This window comes from Sphaerodactylus townsendi, linkage group LG01 (genome assembly GCF_021028975.2).
Source record: "Sphaerodactylus townsendi isolate TG3544 linkage group LG01, MPM_Stown_v2.3, whole genome shotgun sequence".
In the NCBI taxonomy this organism is placed as follows: Eukaryota; Metazoa; Chordata; class Lepidosauria; order Squamata; family Sphaerodactylidae; genus Sphaerodactylus; species Sphaerodactylus townsendi.
This window is the reverse complement of record NC_059425.1, coordinates 7,511,924-7,534,189: the sequence shown is the minus strand read 5'-3', so window position 1 is coordinate 7,534,189 and position 22,266 is coordinate 7,511,924. Positions and strand designations below refer to the sequence as shown.

The window sequence follows — 22,266 nt, the reverse complement described above, 5'->3', positions numbered from 1 at the left end:
TCTGTGGGTCCAAGCTGGTATGGCTTGGCTTTGCAGCAGCTCCTCCCTCCCCGTGTTTTATCCCAACGACCTTGTGCAGCGGGTTAGCTTCAGAGAACGTCCAACGTCAAATCTTTCTCTGAGCAGAGATCCGAACTCAGATCTCAGCACTCCAACTTCACTGTTCTCTGCACCTCTTTGGCAGAGGTGGGATCCAGCAGGTTCTCACAGGTTCCCGAGAGTAGGTTACTAATTATTTGTGTGGGCCGAGAGGGGGGTTACTAATTGGTGATTTTAAGCCAATGAAGCTTTGGCCTCCCTTTGCTATGAGTTTGGCCTCCCTCTCAGCAGTAGCGCGCAGAACTCTTGGAAGCAGTCTAGCAGGAGGTGCACTGATGCGGCGTGGCAGCCTGGCGCTCGCGTGCATTCCTGCTTCCCCTGCTCAAGGACTCTTTAGCCGCTGCTGCATTCCTTTGTCACAGCCCCGGTACCCCAGGAATGCCTCGGGCCCACGCTCGCTAGTGCCCCGCCCCCCCAATTGGCTTACGCCATTGAAGTTTGAATCCCACGACCATGGGAACCTGTTACTAAAAATTTTGGATCCCACCACTGCTCTTTGGCTCTTCTGCCCTCATGCACCCTGGATACGCGCTGTTGCAGTCAGCGGCGTGCAATTTCTCATAATTCCTCGCTCGTGCGTTCTTGGCACGTCCTGGCCCTGCGGCAGATGTCGTTCTCTCGCTGTTCCTAGCTCGGGGGCACTTCCTTGTGCAGATGTGTTATCCTCTTCACATCTGCAATCCTCCGTTTTCCAGCTTCCCTTGCATTCATCTAATCCCTTAATCCCATTTGCAAAACCTCATCTTTTAAGCCGTTTCTCATTTTTCTTTTGAAGTTCCGCCCAGGCAGCGCAAACAACCGAGGAGGTTTGGCAAGGAAGTCCTTGCTTCCTTAGGTCTGACACGAGCAGGATATCGATCTTTTCCAGGAAAAAAAAATCTGTGAAATCCACTCGCTCCACTTGTGGGTGTCTCGCCTTTGTCAATTTGGCAGACGAGTGCGCCTCTACCAAATCGAGGGCCGTAGCGCTGCACAGAAAACGGCAGATATAGTTCAACATAGAGGCGTGACTCCTCTACAAATGGCCTGTTCAACGGGTGTGCAGCAGCATAGCCATATTATATTTCTGCTGCAGAAGAGGATTTCAGGCACATCTGTTAATCCGGATTTACACCTCCAGGCCATTTACAAAGTGCACAACTTCAGGCGCTGTTTCCCAATCAGCCGGGCCGGTTTATGCAGCCGTTCCAGAGCACGGCAGCAATGGGATGCGGAATCCAGCATCTTGGAAGGAAAAAACCTCTGCTTTTATTTAAAATTAAGAGCAAGTTTCTAACCCTCAGGGCGACAGAAATATCCTGGCACGCTCTCTATTCACTATCCAGAGAGAGTGAGGGAGGGAATCCAGTGGCAACATTACTTGAATTGGTTTCCTTTAAGGGAGTTAAAGCAAGAACATTAGAACTGGATGAGGTGTCTTTAGTGGTTGCTTGGTGCACAGATCAGCAGAGTTGGATGCCCAGAGAGCAGAGTTGGAAGTCAAGAAGGCAGCGGCTCCCAGAAAGGGAGAAAGAACCCATTTCCCAGAGTGGGTCACTTGCGGTTGGCTCACATTTCTCTGTCCCCCCTCTCTCTTCCAGTGCAATTTCTCTCTTCCACTGCCTCTTGGAAGTTGGAGGTGGTGATCTTTCTTTGGTAGCACCTTCCATTACAAAGTAAGCCGGAACCTGCTTCTTGCAGTCATTTTGGAATGCCAAGGTTTGCTTAAAAGGCTCCGATCTGATCGCCGTATGGGCCAAAGACCCTATTACTGTAGCCCAGGGGTAGGGAACCTGCGGCTCTCCAGATGTTCAGGAACTACAATTCCCATCAGCCTCTGTCAGCATGGCCAATTGGCCATGCTGGTAGGGGCTGATGGGAATTGTAGTTCCTGAACATCTGGAGAGCCGCAGGTTCCCTACCCCTGCTGTAGCCGGATGGCAAATGCCCTGCCGGATCTTCAAGGAACTTAGAGGGGACTCAAGAGACATCTAGTCCGACCCCCTCCACAATGCAGGAAATTTGCAACTACCTCCCTACCCTTCTAGTGACCCCTGCTATATACCCAAAAGAAGGCAAAAGATCCTCCAGGATCTCTGGGCCTATAGGAAAAGTGCTTCCCGGCCCCAAAGTGGTGATCTGTATTTTCCTGGGCACGTAAGTAAGGGCCGTGCGAGCTGAGCGCTAACTCGTCTCTTCCTACTCACCCTCTCATGATCTGCTGAACTTTGCAGGATTTAAGTTCACAGAGGAGTAAGTTCACAGTTCACTGTGTGAAGCGGGGGGGTGGGGGTGTAGCAGGGAGGAATAATAGAGGGTATTCGCAGCCTTGTTCTCCCAACGCCTGGCAAATCCAGGAAGGTGCATTAAAGATTAAGGTGCAAATCCAGAAAGGTGCATTAAAGATTAAGCTACGTGTTTAGAAAGATTTAATACTCGTACAGGTGTTTAATGTATTGTCGAAGGCTTTCACGGCCGGAATCACTGGGGCGTTGTGGGGTTTCTGGGCTGTATGCCCGTGGTCTAGTAGCATTTTCTCCTGACGTTTCGCCTACATCTGTGGCTGGCATCTTCAAAGGATCTGATGGTTCTGTGGCTGGCATCTTCATGCCAACCACAGAGGCACTACCATCAGATCCTTTGAAGATGCCAGCCACAGATGCAGGCGAAACGTCAGGAGAAAATACAGCCCGGAAACCACCCCAATCTAATACTCATTGCAACATTCAGCTGACCAGGTACAAAATTTCAATTCCTTCCCCCCGCATTTGCCCACATCCTGGAACATCGCAGAACTCCTGCAGGGGTGGGTTTTAAATCCTTGGTCCACGTTGCAGAGTTAGGGGAGGAAGCAACCACTCAATTACACTTTCATCTCACCTTTCCGCCAAGTTGCTTAGCGATAAGAAAGGCTCTCCTTCATTTTGTCCTCCCGCCAACCCTGTGACCGGTTAGGCTAAGAGGGAATGATCGGACCAAAGTCGCCTAGTGAGTTTTATGGGTTTGAATGGGGATTTGTACCCAAGTCTCCCTGACATTCTAAGCCAGGGGTCCCCAGTACGCCACTCACAGGTACCACAGTGCCTAATGACATCTTTTGTGGTACCCAAATATTTTTTAGCAAGCAGGTGAGGCTTTTTGCCTGGCAGGGCTCCTGGTTGGCCAGTACAAGTCTGGCTGGCTATACAAATGTTGTCACAACCCAGGACAAGGATCTTCATTTGGGACAGAAGGTAAGCTGTGTGTAATCAAGAAAATATTTTCACAAGTAATATAATTCCTTTTAAAAGGAGCAGCAGTGGCGTAGGAGGTTAAGAGCTGGTGTATCTAATCTGGAGGAACCGGGTTTGATTCCCAGCTCTGCCGCCTGAGCTGTGGAGGCTTATCTGGGGAATTCAGATTAGCCTGTGCACTCCCACACATGCCAGCTGGGTGACCTTGGGCTAGTCACAGCTTCTCGGAGCTCTCTCAGCCCCACCTACCTCACAGGGTGTTTGTTGTGAGGGGGGAAGGGCAAGGAGATTGTAAGCCACTTTGAGTCTCCTGCAGGAGAGAAAGGGGGGATATAAATCCAAACTCCTCCTCCTCCTCCTCTTCTTCTTTTCTTCTTCTTCTTCAAGGCATCTTGTTGAGCAGAACCTATTAAGAGTTATGCATGGCCTTGCTCCCGGGCATTTTGTAGTCGACTCTGCCTCCTGCAGCAGCCAATTTGGAGCTGCCAATGCGTTCGGATCCCAAAGCTTCCCACAGGCTCTACTGCACACCGGCCGGGGGATTCTCAATGCGATGGATTTGTGCTGAAGAACACACTTCTCTGACATCAGTGACGTTCCATCAGCGTAGCCGTTCTTGTGCATGACAATCACACAATTCTGCCACCTCCAAAATGTTATACCCAAAACAAGCAGGAGTGTTTTTTGGCACCGTAAAGGCTAATAAAACGCTAGCCTTTTTCTTTTTCTTTTTGCTGCAAGAGAGTGACCCAGCTACCCCTTTACAATTACCATAACATCCAAAATAGATTTTCTTATGGACAGACACTGAAGATGTAGCTTTTTTTTTAGTAAGTGGCTGTTTTGAGGCGTGGCTCTCTACACATGGACAGAGGCACCCTCTCTGCCAGCATCCTTTTCCCTTCACACTTCATAATTTAAAACCAACAGTCCCCCACAAGGCCTTCTGTGTGATGAATGCAGCTTCCCAAATCTTGTGACCATCGGCCATGCTGTCCTCTATGCCTGTTTCCCTGCATTCTTCTTGATCGTGGCAACACTATGCATTATTTTTTTTAAATCGCTACCAAAAATATTTCTAAGAGGAGATCACTCTTGAGTATGTGCAGACACAGTCTCGCATTTTTTGGCTATTCAGTCATAGTGACTCTGGTAGAGTTTCAGGGCAGGAGGAATTCAGAGATGTTATCGCCTGTCTCCCTGTCGCAACCCTGGTGTTCCTTCCAAATACTTGCCGCAGTTGACCCAGAGATCAGGCCAGCCTTGCCCTACAAAAGTGTTATTACTTGTTCAACCATTATTAATCGGCTGGACATTAATAACAACTTAGCTACGCATCGTATTTTTTTCATTGGGTCCAGATTTATTATTAACAATTTCCCACTACCGTCCAATGGAAAATTACTAACAGGAGCCGCCTATGGGAAAGGCGCTCTGCACATGGTCAGAGATAAGCTTGCCCGACAAACCTCATGCAAGCATTATTAACAATACAAAATAATAGTTTTAAGCACTGTTACGTCTAATGGTAATATGTATTGGAAGGTACTTTGAGGCCGCTTTTTAATTATTAATCATGTATATTATTAATTAATAATATCGCACACAGTCCCGGGCCTAGTTCTGCTCTTTGTTGCTAAGGCTCCGGGCGGCAGGCTGCGCTTTCCATGCCCTCGGGCGCTCCCCTCCAAATTAAAGCATGCGCCACTTTCCAGCAGGGAAACTCCCAACTAGGACCTGGGGTAAGACTCAGGCGGGGCCCGGTTGCGGTGTATGGCGGGAGCGGTAGTCCTCCGACCGCCTCAGAAAACGCTCGTGTACTCTGAACGGACTACATTTCCCGGCGTCCCCTTTTCCGCCACCTCCTCTGGGGCGCGAAGCTCGCCGGGAGCGGTAGTCTCCGCTTGTTTGTTTTCGCCGCCGGGGGCCCGCGCGGCCTGGAGGTAAACAAACTCGCTTTCCCGTGGTGCTTTGCGTCCGCGCCGCGGCGAGCGAGCCGAAGGCTGCGACCCTGTCGGGGGCGGGGGACGGAACAGGGCGGGTCGAGGCGGAGGCGGCGGACCAAGATGGCGGCATCTGGCTCGGGGGCCGCGGCGGGAGCCGGGCCGAGCTCGTCTTCATCGTCCGCCGGCGGCGGTTGCGCTGCCGGGGGGCCCTCTTCCGCCGCCGCGGCCGCCGCCGCGGCCGCCTCGAACCCGCGCAAGTTCAGCGAGAAGATCGCCCTGCAGAAGCAACGGCAGGCCGAGGAGACGGCGGCTTTCGAGGAGGTGATGATGGAGCTGGGCACGACGCGGGTAAGACGGACCGGCGGACGGCGCGGGGGGAACCTTTGAGGGGAGCGCCCGTTTGGGGGGGCACATCCGGTGAAAGGACGGGTGAGGGGGCAACAACATCCGGCCGAGAGGTGGGGAGGCCGATGGAACGGAGCGGGGGTGGAGGAGCCAATGGGAGGCAGCCTTAATCGGGGGGCGCGCTGGTGATTGGCCAGGCTGCTCGAGCCCCTTGCAGGCGGGGAAGTCATGCCAGTTGGGGAGACAGGAGAGGGACACTCTGGGGAGGGGATCCTTATTGGGGTGGGGGGATACAGGTAGTTAACCCAATAGGGGACGGGGTGCAGGAGAGACCCGTCGAGGTTGCTTGTTTTGGGAAGTTGGGGGGGGGGGTCTTTTAAGGGAGAAAGGCCAGTGTGAGAATATTGGGGGGAGGGAGTTGAACACAAGACGAAATAGAGGAGTCTTGGGAAAATGGGGATCAGAAGGGGGGCAACCATAGGTTGGATGTGGTTCTTGCACTGGTATTTGGGATCGAGCTGCCAGATTCCCTCCATCCACCACCCACCCACCCCGAGCCATCAGGAGGGTTTGCGGGGTAGGGTTGCCAAATCCAGGCTGGGAAACTCCTGGAGCCTGGGGAGGACAGAAACTTAAGTGAGGTAGTGCCATATAGCGTCCTCCCTCCAAAGAAGCCATATTCTCCAGAGAAACTAGGGTTGCATGGTCTACCCTGGCTACTGACAGGGGTAGAGTTTCCAGACCCAGGTTGGGAAACTGCTAAAGATTTGAAGCTTGCGGAGGTCAGGGACCCCAGTGGGGCGCAGTGGCATATAGAGGCCATTCTCTAAAGCATACATTTTCTCTTGGTGGTGTAGTGATTAAGAGTGGGTGGATTCTAATCTGGAGAACTGGTTTGAGTCCCCACTCCTCCACTTGAGTGGCAGAGGCTTATCTGGTGAACCAGACATGTTCCCACACTCCGTCGTTCCTGCTGGGTGACCTTGGGCTGGTCACAGTTCTTCAGAACTCTCAGCCCCACCTACCTTACAAGGTGTCTGTTGTGGGGAGAGGAAGGGAAAGGAGCTTAGAATGTTAGAGTCACAGAGTTGGAAGAGACCCCAAGGGCCATCAAGTCAAACCCTCTGCAGTGAAACACATAATCAAAGCACTCCTGACAGAACCACCTTGAGTCTCCTTACAGGAGAGAAAGGTGGGATATAAACCCAAACTGTTCTTCTTCTCCCAGGAGCCTGCTCTCTGTAATTCTAGGGATCCGCTGTGATTCCAGGGAATCCCTGGGTTCTACCTGGAGGCTGGCATCCCTGATTTGGGGAATGGGTAGATGCTGCTTCATTCGGGAAAGAGATCCAAGAGAAGCCTTCTGGGATGAGCCCCTTTTGATTTCTTTATGTCCCTTTGAAAGGTGTTTGTGCTTTCTGCAACAATTGGGGGAGGTGTTCGTTTGGGAGAAGGGCTGCGGTGTGGGAAAACGTGTGCGAAAGACCTTGGGGTGAATGGCGGAGGGTCTCTCTTGAGAGGGAAGGGATCAGGGTTTGAGGAATTTGGCCTTGGGGAGCTTAGGCTTGATACGGGAGGCTCTTGGGTCTGGGACTTGGGTAATCAGCAGGCAGTTGTTTCCAGAAGAGGAGTGTTGTTGTGGGAGGTGTAAATAGATACGGTCTGATGGAAACCGAACGTTGTCTTCCGTTGCTGTCTAGCATGCCCTAGACCAGGGGTGTCAAACTCACGGCCCTCCAGATGTTCATGAACTACTATTCCCATCAGTCCCTTGGGCAGATTTCTCTCTTTCTCACAATACTAGAACCAGGGGGCATTCAGTGAAAATGCGGGGGGGGGGGGGATTAGGACTACTAAAAGGAAACACTTCTTCACACAACGTGTGATTGGTGTTTGGAATATGCTGCCACAGGAGGTGGTGATGGCCACTAACCTGGACAGCTTTAAAAGGGGCCTGGACAGATTTAAGGAGGAGAAGTCGATCTGTGGCTACCAATCTTGATCCTCCTTGATCTCAGATTGCAAATGCCTTAGCAGACCAGGTGCTCAGGAGCAGCAGCGGCAGCGGCAGGCCATTGCTTTCACATCCTGCATGTGAGCTCCCAAAGGCACCTGGTGGGCCACTGCGAGTAGCAGAGAGCTGGACTAGATGGACTCTGGTCTGATCCAGCAGGCTAGTTCTTATGAACATCTGGAGGGCCGCGAGTTTGACACCTGTGCCCTCATCTGTCTAGCCAGCGTGTGCCCTGGCTGGCAACGACTCTGCAAGGTTTCAGGTAGAGGTCTTGCAGATCACGTTCCGTTTCTTAACTGAAGATGCTGAGGACTGAATCTGGAATCTCCTGCACGCAAGGCAGGACTTTTTTTTTCAAATCTCTGAGCCACTTCTAATCTGATAATGGGCTGGTTTCTACCAAGGTGAGGTGGATGATGTAGGAGTTTTCTCTGAACACAGAGAAGGACCCAGAGGGCCTAGCAGTCTGATGAACTGGTGGCTGTGGGTGGGATGCATTAGGTGGGGGCAGATTCAGTGGGGGTTGAATCTGGCAGGGTAATTAGATTCAGGCTGGGTGTGTTAGTCGTAGAGAATTTATTTAGGTTTAGCAAGGAAAGGCTTTGTGTGGGACTTGGGCCTGATGATACATTCAGAGTATAATTATAGAGAACCAGTGTGATGCGGCGGTTAGAGTATCCTGATAGGATCTGGGAGGACCGGGTTCAAATCCCTGCTCTACCCATGGAAGCTCATCAGGTAATCACGGGCCAGCCGCCCCCTCTCAGCCTCAACTATCTCATAGGATTGTTTTAAGGGAGCCAGGAGAATGAACTGAGCCATTTTTAATCTCCGTCAGGAAGAAAAGCAGGGTATAAATGAAGTGAGTAATAACGCTGTTTGAGATGGGGATGTTCTAAGAGGACTAGATTTTTTGTGCGTGGGGGGCCGTCCAGTCACCTAATTGCCGGTACTACTTAGAACAGAGATTCATTTGAAGGAGGTGTTGGGAGAATATAAAGAGGAGGAGGAGGAGGAGGAGAAGAAGAAGAAGAGGAGGAGGAGGAGGAGGAGTTTGGATTTATACCCCACCTTTCTCTCCTGTTAAGGAGATTCAAGGTGGCTTACAAGTTCCTTTCTCTTCCTCTCCGCACAACAGACACCTTGGGAGGTAGGTAGGGCTGAGAGAATCCGGAGAGAAGTGTTATTAGCCCACAGTCACCCAGCAGGAACATAGGAGTGCAGAAACACATCTGATTCACCAGATAAGCCTCTGCCACTCAGGTGGAGGAGTGGAGAATCAAACCCAGTTCTCCAGATTAGAGTGTACCTGTTCTTAACCACTATACCACTTTGGCTCTCAAGGAGGAGTATGGAGGGGGCCGGCTTGTTTAGAGGCTGAGTGGGGCCCCTGGGAATGGCAGACAGTGGCAAGTCACCCTGTGGGAGCCTGTGCATGGATGCATCAGCCGGGCACCAGCACAGAATTGAACCTGTGACATTCTCGGAGGCCAAAGCAGAGTCGAGACCAGTCGTTCTGTGGTACTTGCTTTTGTTATGTGGTACTTGCTTTTGTTATGCCGGGCTGGTCTGGGTTACTGGAGGTCTGGTTTGACCGGGAAGCGGTGCCGCTGGTTCCACTGTTCTGCTGCTTTTTCCTTCCTTTTTCCTCAGAGCCTTCCTTGTACCTTCCTTTCTTATGTTCTTATGCCACAGGAGGTGGTGATGGCCACTAACCTAGATAGCTTTAAAAAGGGCTTGGACAGATTTATGGAGGAGAAGTCCATCTATGGCTACCAATCTTGATCCTCCTTGATCTGAGATTGCAAATGCCTTAGCAGACCAGGTGCTCAGGAGCAGGAGCAGAAGGCCATTGCTTTCACATCCTGCACATGAGCTCCCAAAGGCACCTGGTAGGCCACTGTGAGTAGCAGAGTGCTGGACTAGATGGACTCTGGTCTGATTCAGCTGGCGTGTTCTTACCTGAGCATAGGCAGGGGTTGCTCCTCTTCTTTGCCAGGGTAACTAACCTGTCTTCAAGGACCCGGCGTGGTGTAGTGGTTAAGAGCAGGTCGGCGTGGTGTAGTGGTTAAGAGCAGGTGGACTCTAATCTGGAGAACTGGTTTTGACTCCCCACTCCTCCCCCTGAGTGGCAGAGGCTTATCTGGTGAACTAGATGTGTCTCCACAACTCGTACATTCCTGCTGGGTGACCTTGGGCAAATCACAGTTCTCTCAGTACTCTCTCAGCTCACCTACCTCACAAGGTGCCTGTTGTGGGTAGAGGAAGGGAAAGGAGCTTGTCAGCCACCTTGAGTCTCCTTAACAGGAGAGAGAGGTGGGGTATAAATCCAGACTCTTCTTCTTTGATGCTCCCAATCTTCTGTTGGAGGTAATGGCCACATTCCCGGACTCTGAAAAGCGGCAGGTCAATTTGAAGGAATAATGGGGTAGGAAATATTGTTGGCATCCCCCCCTCGCCCCCTGGTTTGTTTGGAAGGTTCGGTGGGCACACCGATTAAAAGCTCTTCTTGGGTCGTAAAATGTAGGGTAAACCTCCCGCCTCGCTGGCAGATCTGGACGTGGCTGGAGCAGTCTCCCTTGGGAAGCAAGGAAAAGCCGGTTCCTCGGAGATGGGTTAAAATTAGACTGGACAGAGAGTATGGGAAAATGTCTGCCAGAAGCCTTTTCTAGTCAAGAGAGGGGTTCTGTTATTCTAGGGCAGTGGTGGCGAACCTTTGGCACTCCAGATGTTATGGACTACAATTCCCATCAGCCCCTGCCAGCATGGCCATGCTGACAGGGGGCTGATGGGAATGGTAGTCCATAACATCTGGAGTGCCAAAGGTTCACCACCACGGTTCTAGGGGATGGATTAGGTTTTGCCTCATGGGGCTGGTTAAGGCGAAGGAACGTGTAGAAGTTTCGGAAACCCGATCCAGAATGTGTGCTATATGGACCTGTGGGTCGCTGAAATGAAGCAGAGCGCCAAAACCTGCTAAAGGTACAGATCGGTTGACCAGGTGAGGCCCCAGCCCTGTCAGGCGCATCCAATCCACAGGTTTCTTATTGTCTGCCAATGAAAAGCGCTGATGATACACGTGCCTTCATTCCTGTGTCCTCGGAGAGGGCTTTGGGTCCTGCGGACGAGAGTCGTCTTGGGTTCATCACGAAGGCAGTGACAAAACACAGTTCTCACATTTTGCCAATCCTGGGTCAGTTTGGGGGTGGGGGAAAGAAGCTAAAATAAAATCTTAAGGACTGGCATCATAGAATCATAGAGTTGGAAGATGCCCCCAAAGGCCATCCAGTCCAACCCCCTGCAATGCAGGATCACACGATCAAAGCACTCCTGACAGATGGCCATCCAGCCTCTCTTTAAAAACCTCCAAAGAAGGAGACTCCACCACCGAGGCAGTGCATTCTGCTGTCGAGCCGCCCTGACTGTCAGGAAGTTTTTCCTGATGTTTAGTTGGAATCTCTCTTTCTTCCCCTTGAACCCATGACTCCTGGTCCTAGTCTCTGGAGCCGCAGAAAACAAGCTTGCTCCCTCACCAGCATGACATCCCTTCAGATATCTAAACATGGCTATCATGTCACCTCTTCACCTTCTCTTCACCAAAGAAAACATCCCCAGCTCCCTAAGTCTCATGTCTTTAAATACTCAGGTGGCAGCTGGCTTTTCCCCTCCCCAATCTTCCTGGGCAGCCACGGACGATTCTTCTGTAACATCCCACATACCTGCAGTTCTGGCTCTATGTTGCAGACCTGCTTTGGTGGTACAGGTGGGACATGTAGTGTGTTGGAATCTAAACAGGAAGGGGAAGTGGTAGACCAGTGATGGCAAACCTTTTTGAGACCGAGTGCCCAAATTGCAACCCAAACCCCACTTATTTATTGCAAAGTGCCAATCCGGCAGTTTAACCTGAATTCTAAAGTTTTTAGAATTCCTTCGCCCCACTCGCTCGAGCAGGGGCCAGCCTGCTCTAGCCTCCAGCAAGTCCCACACACACCGCTCTGTGCCTCTCTAGCATCTCTGCCTCCTCTGTACCCCCCCCCCTCGGGCAGCAGCCACCTGGAGCACAGGCACCAGGCCCGCCAGCCAAGTCCTCCCTGCTCACCACGGTGCGCGCACATCATGCTCAGTGACCCAGGCCAGCCTAGATGTGTGTGGGGTGTGTGTGTGATTTTCCGCACCCCACATGATGAACTCTGTGTGCGCGTGCCCATAGAGAGGGCTCCAAGTGCCATCACTGTGGTAGACTGTTAGAGCGGGGCAGAAGGGAACCTCCAATCCAGGCTCAGGTAGAGAGCTGCCCCTACTCTTCGTTCCAGAGACAGCGGAACATCATTTGTCATCCGGTGAGGGAATCCGTCCGTGGTTCAGTGACATCAGCAAACCACCCTCCTCTCAGCCCTATCTGCCTGGCTAGCGACCCATAGACTTCACGCTCAGGCGAGGGAGGTCAAAAGTTGTCATGCTATCCCAGGGGTCTGCAACCTGCGGCTCTCCAGAGGTTCATGGACTACAAATCCCATCAGCCCCTGCCAATTCGCCGTGCTGGCAGGGACTGATGGGAATTGTAGTCCACGGACCTCTGGAGAGCCGCAGGTTGCAGACCCCTGTGCTATCCAGACCTAGAAGCAAAGGCTGAAGAACGCGAGTTCGCCACTAAGCTAATGATGAAAATGCTTCATGTATTTTCTGCCAGAAAAGGCGGTTGGGCTCCCCACGTGGTGCAGCTGTCCTGAGCTGCAGGAGGAGCGGAGGCAGGATGTTAGGTTCGTCGAAAGCGTCTTGGATGGCTCAGGGTTTTTGGGCTGCCTTCTGAGAAACCACAGATAGTTAGAAGGAATACCAGATCAGTAAAGGGGTGCTGACTCCAGCTTCGTAAATGAGATTTGTAGAAAAGTCCACCAGATGCAGAGGTGGGATCTAGCAGGTTCTCACCAGTTCCCGAGAGGGGGTTACTAATTATTTGTGTGTGCCGAGAGGGGGTTACTAATTGGGTCCGCTTTTCCGTCGCCACGCCCTCGCCTCCCCGAGAGGCATACTGCCTTTGAACGTGAAGGTTCCATACAGCAATTGCGACTAATAATGTCACTCCCTGAACTGGGTTAATCCCTTTCAGGTACTGCAATTCATTGATTCTCAGCCTTTCATACCTTTTATCTCACCAGTCTCTATCAAAGAACCGGTGTGTTTCACCATTGCTGTGTTCAGATTTGTGAGTTGGGGCATTTTCTATAATGCGATGATGATTTAGAAATGACCTGGTGCAAAACATTTTTTGGGGGTCGTGGTGGGGTGGCTGCCCATGGGGGGGCATCCAACTCAGGTTTTGCCCAGGGCTCAGGTTTGCCTAGGTACGCCTCTGCCCCCTTTGCTGAGGGGGGGCTGGCGAGGGAACCTGTTACTAAAATTTTTGGACTGACCAGAGGTGCTATCCTGCAATGACTCAAACTCGCCACCCTGTCTGTTTTCAGATTGCTCGGCTTCTGCAAGCCATCAGCCCACGGCTGCAGGTTACCCCGCTCACTGGCCCTTCTGGGGGATGTTACTAGCCAGTGCTCAGAAAAATCAGTCCCGGCGCCTAGATGTTCTGCAACAAGAATGGAGGATGTAGTGGTTAAGAGCAGGTGCACTCTAATACGGAGAACCGGGTAGAGAGCTGCCCCATCTCTTGAGCTATGGAGGCTTATCTGGTGAACCAGATTAGCCTGTGCACTCCCAACACACGCCAGCTGAGTGACCTTGGGGTAGTCACAGTTCTTCGGAGCTCTCTCAGCCTCCTCTACCTCACAGAGTGTTTGTTGTGGAGGGAGGGAGGAAGGGAAAGGCGATTGTAAGTCCCTTTTGAGTTTCCTTACAGGAGAGAAGGGGGGTGTAAATCCAAACTCCTCTTTTTCTTCTTTCTCCCCAAAAGGGTCTTGGTGACCGGGACCCGTGTGGCGTACCAGTTAGAATGTCCAAGCTCGGATCTGGGCTCTGCTGCTGAAGGCTGCGGGTCTGAAATCCCTTTCTGGGCCAGCTCTTGTATCTCTCCTCGGTCTTGTGCAATTGCAAGATAGAGTTGCTTCACTTTTAAACAATACTCAAGGTTTCCTTTTGGCACTCGATCCTCTGCTTGCCTCCAGGGGGTTGGAAGACAGAACGTTACTCGTATTTGCCTCTCCTCTGTGCTGTGATTTTTTTTAAAAAAATATTTTTTGGGAACAGGTCTGAAGCAACTTGCCCGGGTCTCCCTATTTACCCAGCGAACAGCTGGTTAATTTTCAGCCCGCGGACGGGCTCCTGGTGTCCGGGGCTCTTGCTTTTCCAATTCCACGCCCTGAGGGGACAGGGCCCGCTCTTTGCCCCAACCAGTCCTTCCAGAAAAGTTTGTGGCTGCGCTAGATTCCCCGGGGAGATAAACAGCAGGCAGAGCTCAATCCTCCGGGCCGTAAAAGCGCTGGCTGTTCTCAGAGCGGCTGGAGGAAACTGGGCCCTGTGCAAGGAGGAGAATTAACTAGCGCTAGTAACTCTTGCAGAGTGTCTTTTTAAGGCTACGAGTGTTCAGCAGAGAAAGCTCCGGTTCAGATTACTCCGCTGCGCCAGCCTCCGTGGCAACGTGGATCGTTTTATGTTTTGTAACCTGCCTCGGGGCTCTGAGCAAAAGGCGGGCTGCGGAAACATCAGCTTGGTCAAAGGTTGGTCACCCTGTGCCAACTCCTTTGGAAAGGCAGGCGGGCGATTCTCCTTGTGCAATATATTCCTAGAAGAGAGTAGCGCTTGGGTAATTGCAACTTCCTTCCCCGGGAGTGGGGGGGTGTTAGCAGCAAATGGCATTATCCTACCGTAATGAGCGACAGTATTTATTTTATTTATTGTATTTCATTAGACTTAACCAGCCGCCCTTCCCCTTCCTGGCTCAGGGGGGGCTCGCAACATTCATTTCAAAGCGCAGCCAACTAATATTAAAACATTCTAATAATTTACTAATTACCAGTTTTCCAAGGTGGCAGGAAAAAAAATACTTGTTCCATGCTAGTCCGTAATTCTGTGGTTCAGGCTAGGGGCTGATGGGAATTGTAGTCCATGAACATCTGGAGAGCCACAGGTTGCAGACCCCTGGGCTAGCCTGACCCTAGCAGATCTTAGAAGCTAAGGAGGGTCGGGTCTGGCATGGGAAATCACCGAGAAAGTTCAGGGTTGCTCTGCTGTGGCAGGCTACGGCAAACTATCTCTGTTCCTCTCACCTGAAGAAGAAGAAGAGTTTGGATTTATGCCCCACCTTTCTCCTGTAAGGAGACTCAAGGTGGCTTACAAGCTCCTTTCCCTTCCCCTCCCCACAACAGACACCTTGTGAGGCAGGTAGGGCTGAGAGAGTCCTGAGAGAACTGTAGCTAGCCCTAGGTCACCCAGCTGGAATGTAGGTGTGCGGAAACACATTTGGTTCACCAGATAAGCCTCTGCCACTCATGTGGAGGAGTGGGAAATCAAACCCGGTTCCCCAGATTAGAATCCAACGGCTGTCAACCACTTCGCCACGCTGGCTTTAAAACCCTCCCAGGTTGCCCTAAATCGGCTGACACTTCCCCACTGTGCTTTCCACAATCAATACATCATACGAAGCAACAGTTTCTCCTTCTAGGACTGAAGTCTGGTTGGGTTCTTATAGACCAGTGATGACGAACCTTTTCGAGACCGAGTGCCCAAACTGCAACCCCAAACCCGCTTATTTATCGCAAAGTGCCAACATGGCAATTTAACCCGAATACTGAGGTGTTAGTATAGAAAAAACAGTTGGCTCCAAGGCACGCATTACTCGGGAGTAAGCTGGTAATAGTCAGTGGCTTTGCTTTGAAGCAACCGTGCAACGCTTTGAACAGGTGAATCACAGCCCTAGGAGGGTTTACTCAGAAGCAAACCCCAGCAACCAAGCTTACTTCCAGGTAAAGGATAACGCTTTCGTTCTTCCCATGAAAATCAGCAGGGTTTAACAGCGCTTTACAGGCTTACCTACACTGCTTCCTCAAAACTAGGTCTTAGGTTTAATGCTAATAATCTCCCTGAAATAATTACACTATTAGTTAACATGATCTAATCCCTCTGTGCACGCAGCTCCACAGAGAGGGCTCTGAGTGCCACCTCTGGCACCCGTGCCATAGGTTCGCCACCACTGTTATAGACCAAGAAGATTTTGGGAGGGTCTGTGTTTTCAAGAGTCAAAGCTCCTCCAGCAGATACCTTTTCAGCTCTGACACTCAAAAGCGCACACCCTGCCTAAAATCTTGTCTCTGAGGTACTACTGGGCTTGCATGTAGCTGTTCTGCTTTAGACCAACGTGGCTGCCTTCTGAAACTGGCCACAGCCAGCTGTAAATTTGCAGAGCGGTTTCTGGCTAGAATGGTGGAGGAGGAGGAGGAGGAGGAGTTTGGATTTATATCCCCCCTTTCTCTCCTGTAGGAGACTCAAAGGGGCTTACAATCTCCTAGCCCTTCCCCCCTCACAACAAACACCCTGTGAGGTGGGTGGGGCTGAGAGAGCTCCGAGAAGCTGTGACTAGCCCAAGGTCACCCAGCTGGCGTGTGTGGGAGTGTACAGGCTAATCTGAATTCCTCAGATAAGCCTCCACAACTCAGCCCCCGGGGATGGACACCGCCCAGAGCCCCCCGGGGATGGGGCGGTATAAAAAATTAAATAATAAATAAATAAATGAATGAATGAATAAAGCGGCAGAGCTGGGAATCAAACCCGGTTCCTCCAGATCAGAGTGCACCTGCTCTTAGCCACTGCTCTTAGCCACTACGCCACTGCTGCTCCAGAGTTTTGGATTTATACCCCACCTTTCTCTCCTGTAAGGAGACTCAAGGTGGCTTACGAGCTCCTTTTCCTTCCTCTCCCCTACAACAGACACCTTGTGAGGTAGGGGGGCCAAGAGAGTTTAGAGCAGGGGTGTCCAACTCTGGCGCTTCATATGTTCATGGAGTACAATTCCCATCAGCCCCCGCTGGCGTGGCCAGTATCAAATAGTGGTTTGTTCGTGCACTGAGTTGTAACGATGTCGTTCACCACCCTGCACCCGGTTCGCCCGGGTAGGGCAGGGTATAAATCTGTAATAAAATAAAAAGGTAAATAAAATACATTTGCATGTGGTTCCCGGCTTTGTACAGTTTCTTCCGCTGCTGGAGGGCTTGGGATTCTCCTGAACCACATTGTGGTGGCGAAATGCGGGAAGTCAAAGGTTGTAAGCTGGGATGGTGGTCAGATAGCCGGCTAGATAGCCGACGTGATAAGGACAAGGCGGATCAAAGGCGCGGGAGAATTTCAGAGCAGTCGAGAGCTTTTTATCGGGTACCAAGGCTGTATCGCAACCTCTCTCGCAATCCCCCTTGTCTCTCCGGCCGGTCGGGTTTCGCAAAGCCGTGCGTGTCACGGGCTGGCCGAGGTGGCGATTTTTTCTTCCTAATGGCCCTTGTTTGAATGTGACCTCTGCCTAGGACAGTGGTGGCGAACCTTTGGCACTCCAGATGTTATTATATTGTATTGTATTATTTGATTTGTATACCGCCCTCCCCCGAAGGGCTCAGGGCGGTGAACAAACATTAATAATCGTAACATCAAGCAACAAAACATCAATAAACGAAGGATCAATAAACACAACATTATAAACATAGCATTATAAACAACAAGAACATCAATAATCATAACATCATAAGCTATAAGCAACAATAATCACAGCAGCATATATAATCAACAGAGATAGACATAACAAGCATAGATGGTGACTTTCCCATTCTGTAGCCTAATGTATACCTCATCTTTCTATGCTCCAGATTCCTAGAGGAAGGATTATTCTCATCAGTTTCTTCCAGCATGGGCCACAATTGGCCATGCTGAAGGGGCTGATGGGCCCCCCCACCCCCCCCCCCCCCCCCCCCCCCCCCCCCCCCCCCCCCCCCCCCCCCCCCCCCCCCCCCCCCCCCCCCCCCCCCCCCCCACCACCCCCCCCCCCCCCACCCCCCCCCCCCCCACCCCCCCCCCCCCCCCCCCCCCCCCCCCCACCCCCCCCCCCCCCCACCCCCCACCCCCACCACCCCCCCCCCCCCCCACCCCCCCCCCCCCCCACCCCCCCCCCCCCCCACCCCCCCCCCCCCCCACCCCCCCCCCCCCCCACCCCCCCCCCCCCCCACCCCCCCCCCCCCCCACCCCCCCCCCCCCCCACCCCCCCCCCCCCCCACCCCCCCCCCCCCCCACCCCCCCCCCCCCCCACCCCCCCCCCCCCCCACCCCCCCCCCCCCCCACCCCCCCCCCCCCCCACCCCCCCCCCCCCCCACCCCCCCCCCCCCCCACCCCCCCCCCCCCCCACCCCCCCCCCCCCCCACCCCCCCCCCCCCCCACCCCCCCCCCCCCCCACCCCCCCCCCCCCCCACCCCCCCCCCCCCCCACCCCCCCCCCCCCCCACCCCCCCCCCCCCCCACCCCCCCCCCCCCCCACCCCCCCCCCCCCCCACCCCCCCCCCCCCCCACCCCCCCCCCCCCCCACCCCCCCCCCCCCCCACCCCCCCCCCCCCCCACCCCCCCCCCCCCCCACCCCCCCCCCCCCCCACCCCCCCCCCCCCCCACCCCCCCCCCCCCCCACCCCCCCCCCCCCCCACCCCCCCCCCCCCCCACCCCCCCCCCCCCCCACCCCCCCCCCCCCCCACCCCCCCCCCCCCCCACCCCCCCCCCCCCCCACCCCCCCCCCCCCCCACCCCCCCCCCCCCCCACCCCCCCCCCCCCCCACCCCCCCCCCCCCCCACCCCCCCCCCCCCCCACCCCCCCCCCCCCCCACCCCCCCCCCCCCCCACCCCCCCCCCCCCCCACCCCCCCCCCCCCCCACCCCCCCCCCCCCCCACCCCCCCCCCCCCCCACCCCCCCCCCCCCCCACCCCCCCCCCCCCCCACCCCCCCCCCCCCCCACCCCCCCCCCCCCCCACCCCCCCCCCCCCCCACCCCCCCCCCCCCCCACCCCCCCCCCCCCCCACCCCCCCCCCCCCCCACCCCCCCCCCCCCCCACCCCCCCCCCCCCCCACCCCCCCCCCCCCCCACCCCCCCCCCCCCCCACCCCCCCCCCCCCCCACCCCCCCCCCCCCCCACCCCCCCCCCCCCCCACCCCCCCCCCCCCCCACCCCCCCCCCCCCCCACCCCCCCCCCCCCCCACCCCCCCCCCCCCCCACCCCCCCCCCCCCCCACCCCCCCCCCCCCCCACCCCCCCCCCCCCCCACCCCCCCCCCCCCCCACCCCCCCCCCCCCCCACCCCCCCCCCCCCCCACCCCCCCCCCCCCCCACCCCCCCCCCCCCCCACCCCCCCCCCCCCCCACCCCCCCCCCCCCCCACCCCCCCCCCCCCCCACCCCCCCCCCCCCCCACCCCCCCCCCCCCCCACCCCCCCCCCCCCCCACCCCCCCCCCCCCCCACCCCCCCCCCCCCCCACCCCCCCCCCCCCCCACCCCCCCCCCCCCCCACCCCCCCCCCCCCCCACCCCCCCCCCCCCCCACCCCCCCCCCCCCCCACCCCCCCCCCCCCCCACCCCCCCCCCCCCCCACCCCCCCCCCCCCCCACCCCCCCCCCCCCCCACCCCCCCCCCCCCCCACCCCCCCCCCCCCCCACCCCCCCCCCCCCCCACCCCCCCCCCCCCCCACCCCCCCCCCCCCCCACCCCCCCCCCCCCCCACCCCCCCCCCCCCCCACCCCCCCCCCCCCCCACCCCCCCCCCCCCCCACCCCCCCCCCCCCCCACCCCCCCCCCCCCCCACCCCCCCCCCCCCCCACCCCCCCCCCCCCCCACCCCCCCCCCCCCCCACCCCCCCCCCCCCCCACCCCCCCCCCCCCCCACCCCCCCCCCCCCCCACCCCCCCCCCCCCCCACCCCCCCCCCCCCCCACCCCCCCCCCCCCCCACCCCCCCCCCCCCCCACCCCCCCCCCCCCCCACCCCCCCCCCCCCCCACCCCCCCCCCCCCCCACCCCCCCCCCCCCCCACCCCCCCCCCCCCCCACCCCCCCCCCCCCCCACCCCCCCCCCCCCCCACCCCCCCCCCCCCCCACCCCCCCCCCCCCCCACCCCCCCCCCCCCCCACCCCCCCCCCCCCCCACCCCCCCCCCCCCCCACCCCCCCCCCCCCCCACCCCCCCCCCCCCCCACCCCCCCCCCCCCCCACCCCCCCCCCCCCCCACCCCCCCCCCCCCCCACCCCCCCCCCCCCCCACCCCCCCCCCCCCCCACCCCCCCCCCCCCCCACCCCCCCCCCCCCCCACCCCCCCCCCCCCCCACCCCCCCCCCCCCCCACCCCCCCCCCCCCCCACCCCCCCCCCCCCCCACCCCCCCCCCCCCCCACCCCCCCCCCCCCCCACCCCCCCCCCCCCCCACCCCCCCCCCCCCCCACCCCCCCCCCCCCCCACCCCCCCCCCCCCCCACCCCCCCCCCCCCCCACCCCCCCCCCCCCCCACCCCCCCCCCCCCCCACCCCCCCCCCCCCCCACCCCCCCCCCCCCCCACCCCCCCCCCCCCCCACCCCCCCCCCCCCCCACCCCCCCCCCCCCCCACCCCCCCCCCCCCCCACCCCCCCCCCCCCCCACCCCCCCCCCCCCCCACCCCCCCCCCCCCCCACCCCCCCCCCCCCCCACCCCCCCCCCCCCCCACCCCCCCCCCCCCCCACCCCCCCCCCCCCCCACCCCCCCCCCCCCCCACCCCCCCCCCCCCCCACCCCCCCCCCCCCCCACCCCCCCCCCCCCCCACCCCCCCCCCCCCCCACCCCCCCCCCCCCCCACCCCCCCCCCCCCCCACCCCCCCCCCCCCCCACCCCCCCCCCCCCCCACCCCCCCCCCCCCCCACCCCCCCCCCCCCCCACCCCCCCCCCCCCCCACCCCCCCCCCCCCCCACCCCCCCCCCCCCCCACCCCCCCCCCCCCCCACCCCCCCCCCCCCCCACCCCCCCCCCCCCCCACCCCCCCCCCCCCCCACCCCCCCCCCCCCCCACCCCCCCCCCCCCCCACCCCCCCCCCCCCCCACCCCCCCCCCCCCCCACCCCCCCCCCCCCCCACCCCCCCCCCCCCCCACCCCCCCCCCCCCCCACCCCCCCCCCCCCCCACCCCCCCCCCCCCCCACCCCCCCCCCCCCCCACCCCCCCCCCCCCCCACCCCCCCCCCCCCCCACCCCCCCCCCCCCCCACCCCCCCCCCCCCCCACCCCCCCCCCCCCCCACCCCCCCCCCCCCCCACCCCCCCCCCCCCCCACCCCCCCCCCCCCCCACCCCCCCCCCCCCCCACCCCCCCCCCCCCCCACCCCCCCCCCCCCCCACCCCCCCCCCCCCCCACCCCCCCCCCCCCCCACCCCCCCCCCCCCCCACCCCCCCCCCCCCCCACCCCCCCCCCCCCCCACCCCCCCCCCCCCCCACCCCCCCCCCCCCCCACCCCCCCCCCCCCCCACCCCCCCCCCCCCCCACCCCCCCCCCCCCCCACCCCCCCCCCCCCCCACCCCCCCCCCCCCCCACCCCCCCCCCCCCCCACCCCCCCCCCCCCCCACCCCCCCCCCCCCCCACCCCCCCCCCCCCCCACCCCCCCCCCCCCCCACCCCCCCCCCCCCCCACCCCCCCCCCCCCCCACCCCCCCCCCCCCCCACCCCCCCCCCCCCCCACCCCCCCCCCCCCCCACCCCCCCCCCCCCCCACCCCCCCCCCCCCCCACCCCCCCCCCCCCCCACCCCCCCCCCCCCCCACCCCCCCCCCCCCCCACCCCCCCCCCCCCCCACCCCCCCCCCCCCCCACCCCCCCCCCCCCCCACCCCCCCCCCCCCCCACCCCCCCCCCCCCCCACCCCCCCCCCCCCCCACCCCCCCCCCCCCCCACCCCCCCCCCCCCCCACCCCCCCCCCCCCCCACCCCCCCCCCCCCCCACCCCCCCCCCCCCCCACCCCCCCCCCCCCCCACCCCCCCCCCCCCCCACCCCCCCCCCCCCCCACCCCCCCCCCCCCCCACCCCCCCCCCCCCCCACCCCCCCCCCCCCCCACCCCCCCCCCCCCCCACCCCCCCCCCCCCCCACCCCCCCCCCCCCCCACCCCCCCCCCCCCCCACCCCCCCCCCCCCCCACCCCCCCCCCCCCCCACCCCCCCCCCCCCCCACCCCCCCCCCCCCCCACCCCCCCCCCCCCCCACCCCCCCCCCCCCCCACCCCCCCCCCCCCCCACCCCCCCCCCCCCCCACCCCCCCCCCCCCCCACCCCCCCCCCCCCCCACCCCCCCCCCCCCCCACCCCCCCCCCCCCCCACCCCCCCCCCCCCCCACCCCCCCCCCCCCCCACCCCCCCCCCCCCCCACCCCCCCCCCCCCCCACCCCCCCCCCCCCCCACCCCCCCCCCCCCCCACCCCCCCCCCCCCCCACCCCCCCCCCCCCCCACCCCCCCCCCCCCCCACCCCCCCCCCCCCCCACCCCCCCCCCCCCCCACCCCCCCCCCCCCCCACCCCCCCCCCCCCCCACCCCCCCCCCCCCCCACCCCCCCCCCCCCCCACCCCCCCCCCCCCCCACCCCCCCCCCCCCCCACCCCCCCCCCCCCCCACCCCCCCCCCCCCCCACCCCCCCCCCCCCCCACCCCCCCCCCCCCCCACCCCCCCCCCCCCCCACCCCCCCCCCCCCCCACCCCCCCCCCCCCCCACCCCCCCCCCCCCCCAC

General features: G+C 60.4%; 1 protein-coding gene across 1 annotated transcript in view; it reads left to right on the top strand.

Annotated features, from left to right (window-relative positions):
- Window positions 1-4,973: 4,973 nt before the first annotated feature.
- CRTC2 (CREB regulated transcription coactivator 2) overlaps window positions 4,974-22,266 on the top strand; it is a 58,469-nt gene continuing 41,176 nt past the window's right edge. The window contains 1 exon segment of the mRNA XM_048503392.1: window positions 4,974-5,627. Within this exon segment, the coding sequence (XP_048359349.1) occupies window positions 5,378-5,627 (250 nt within the window). The 5' untranslated portion in view covers window positions 4,974-5,377.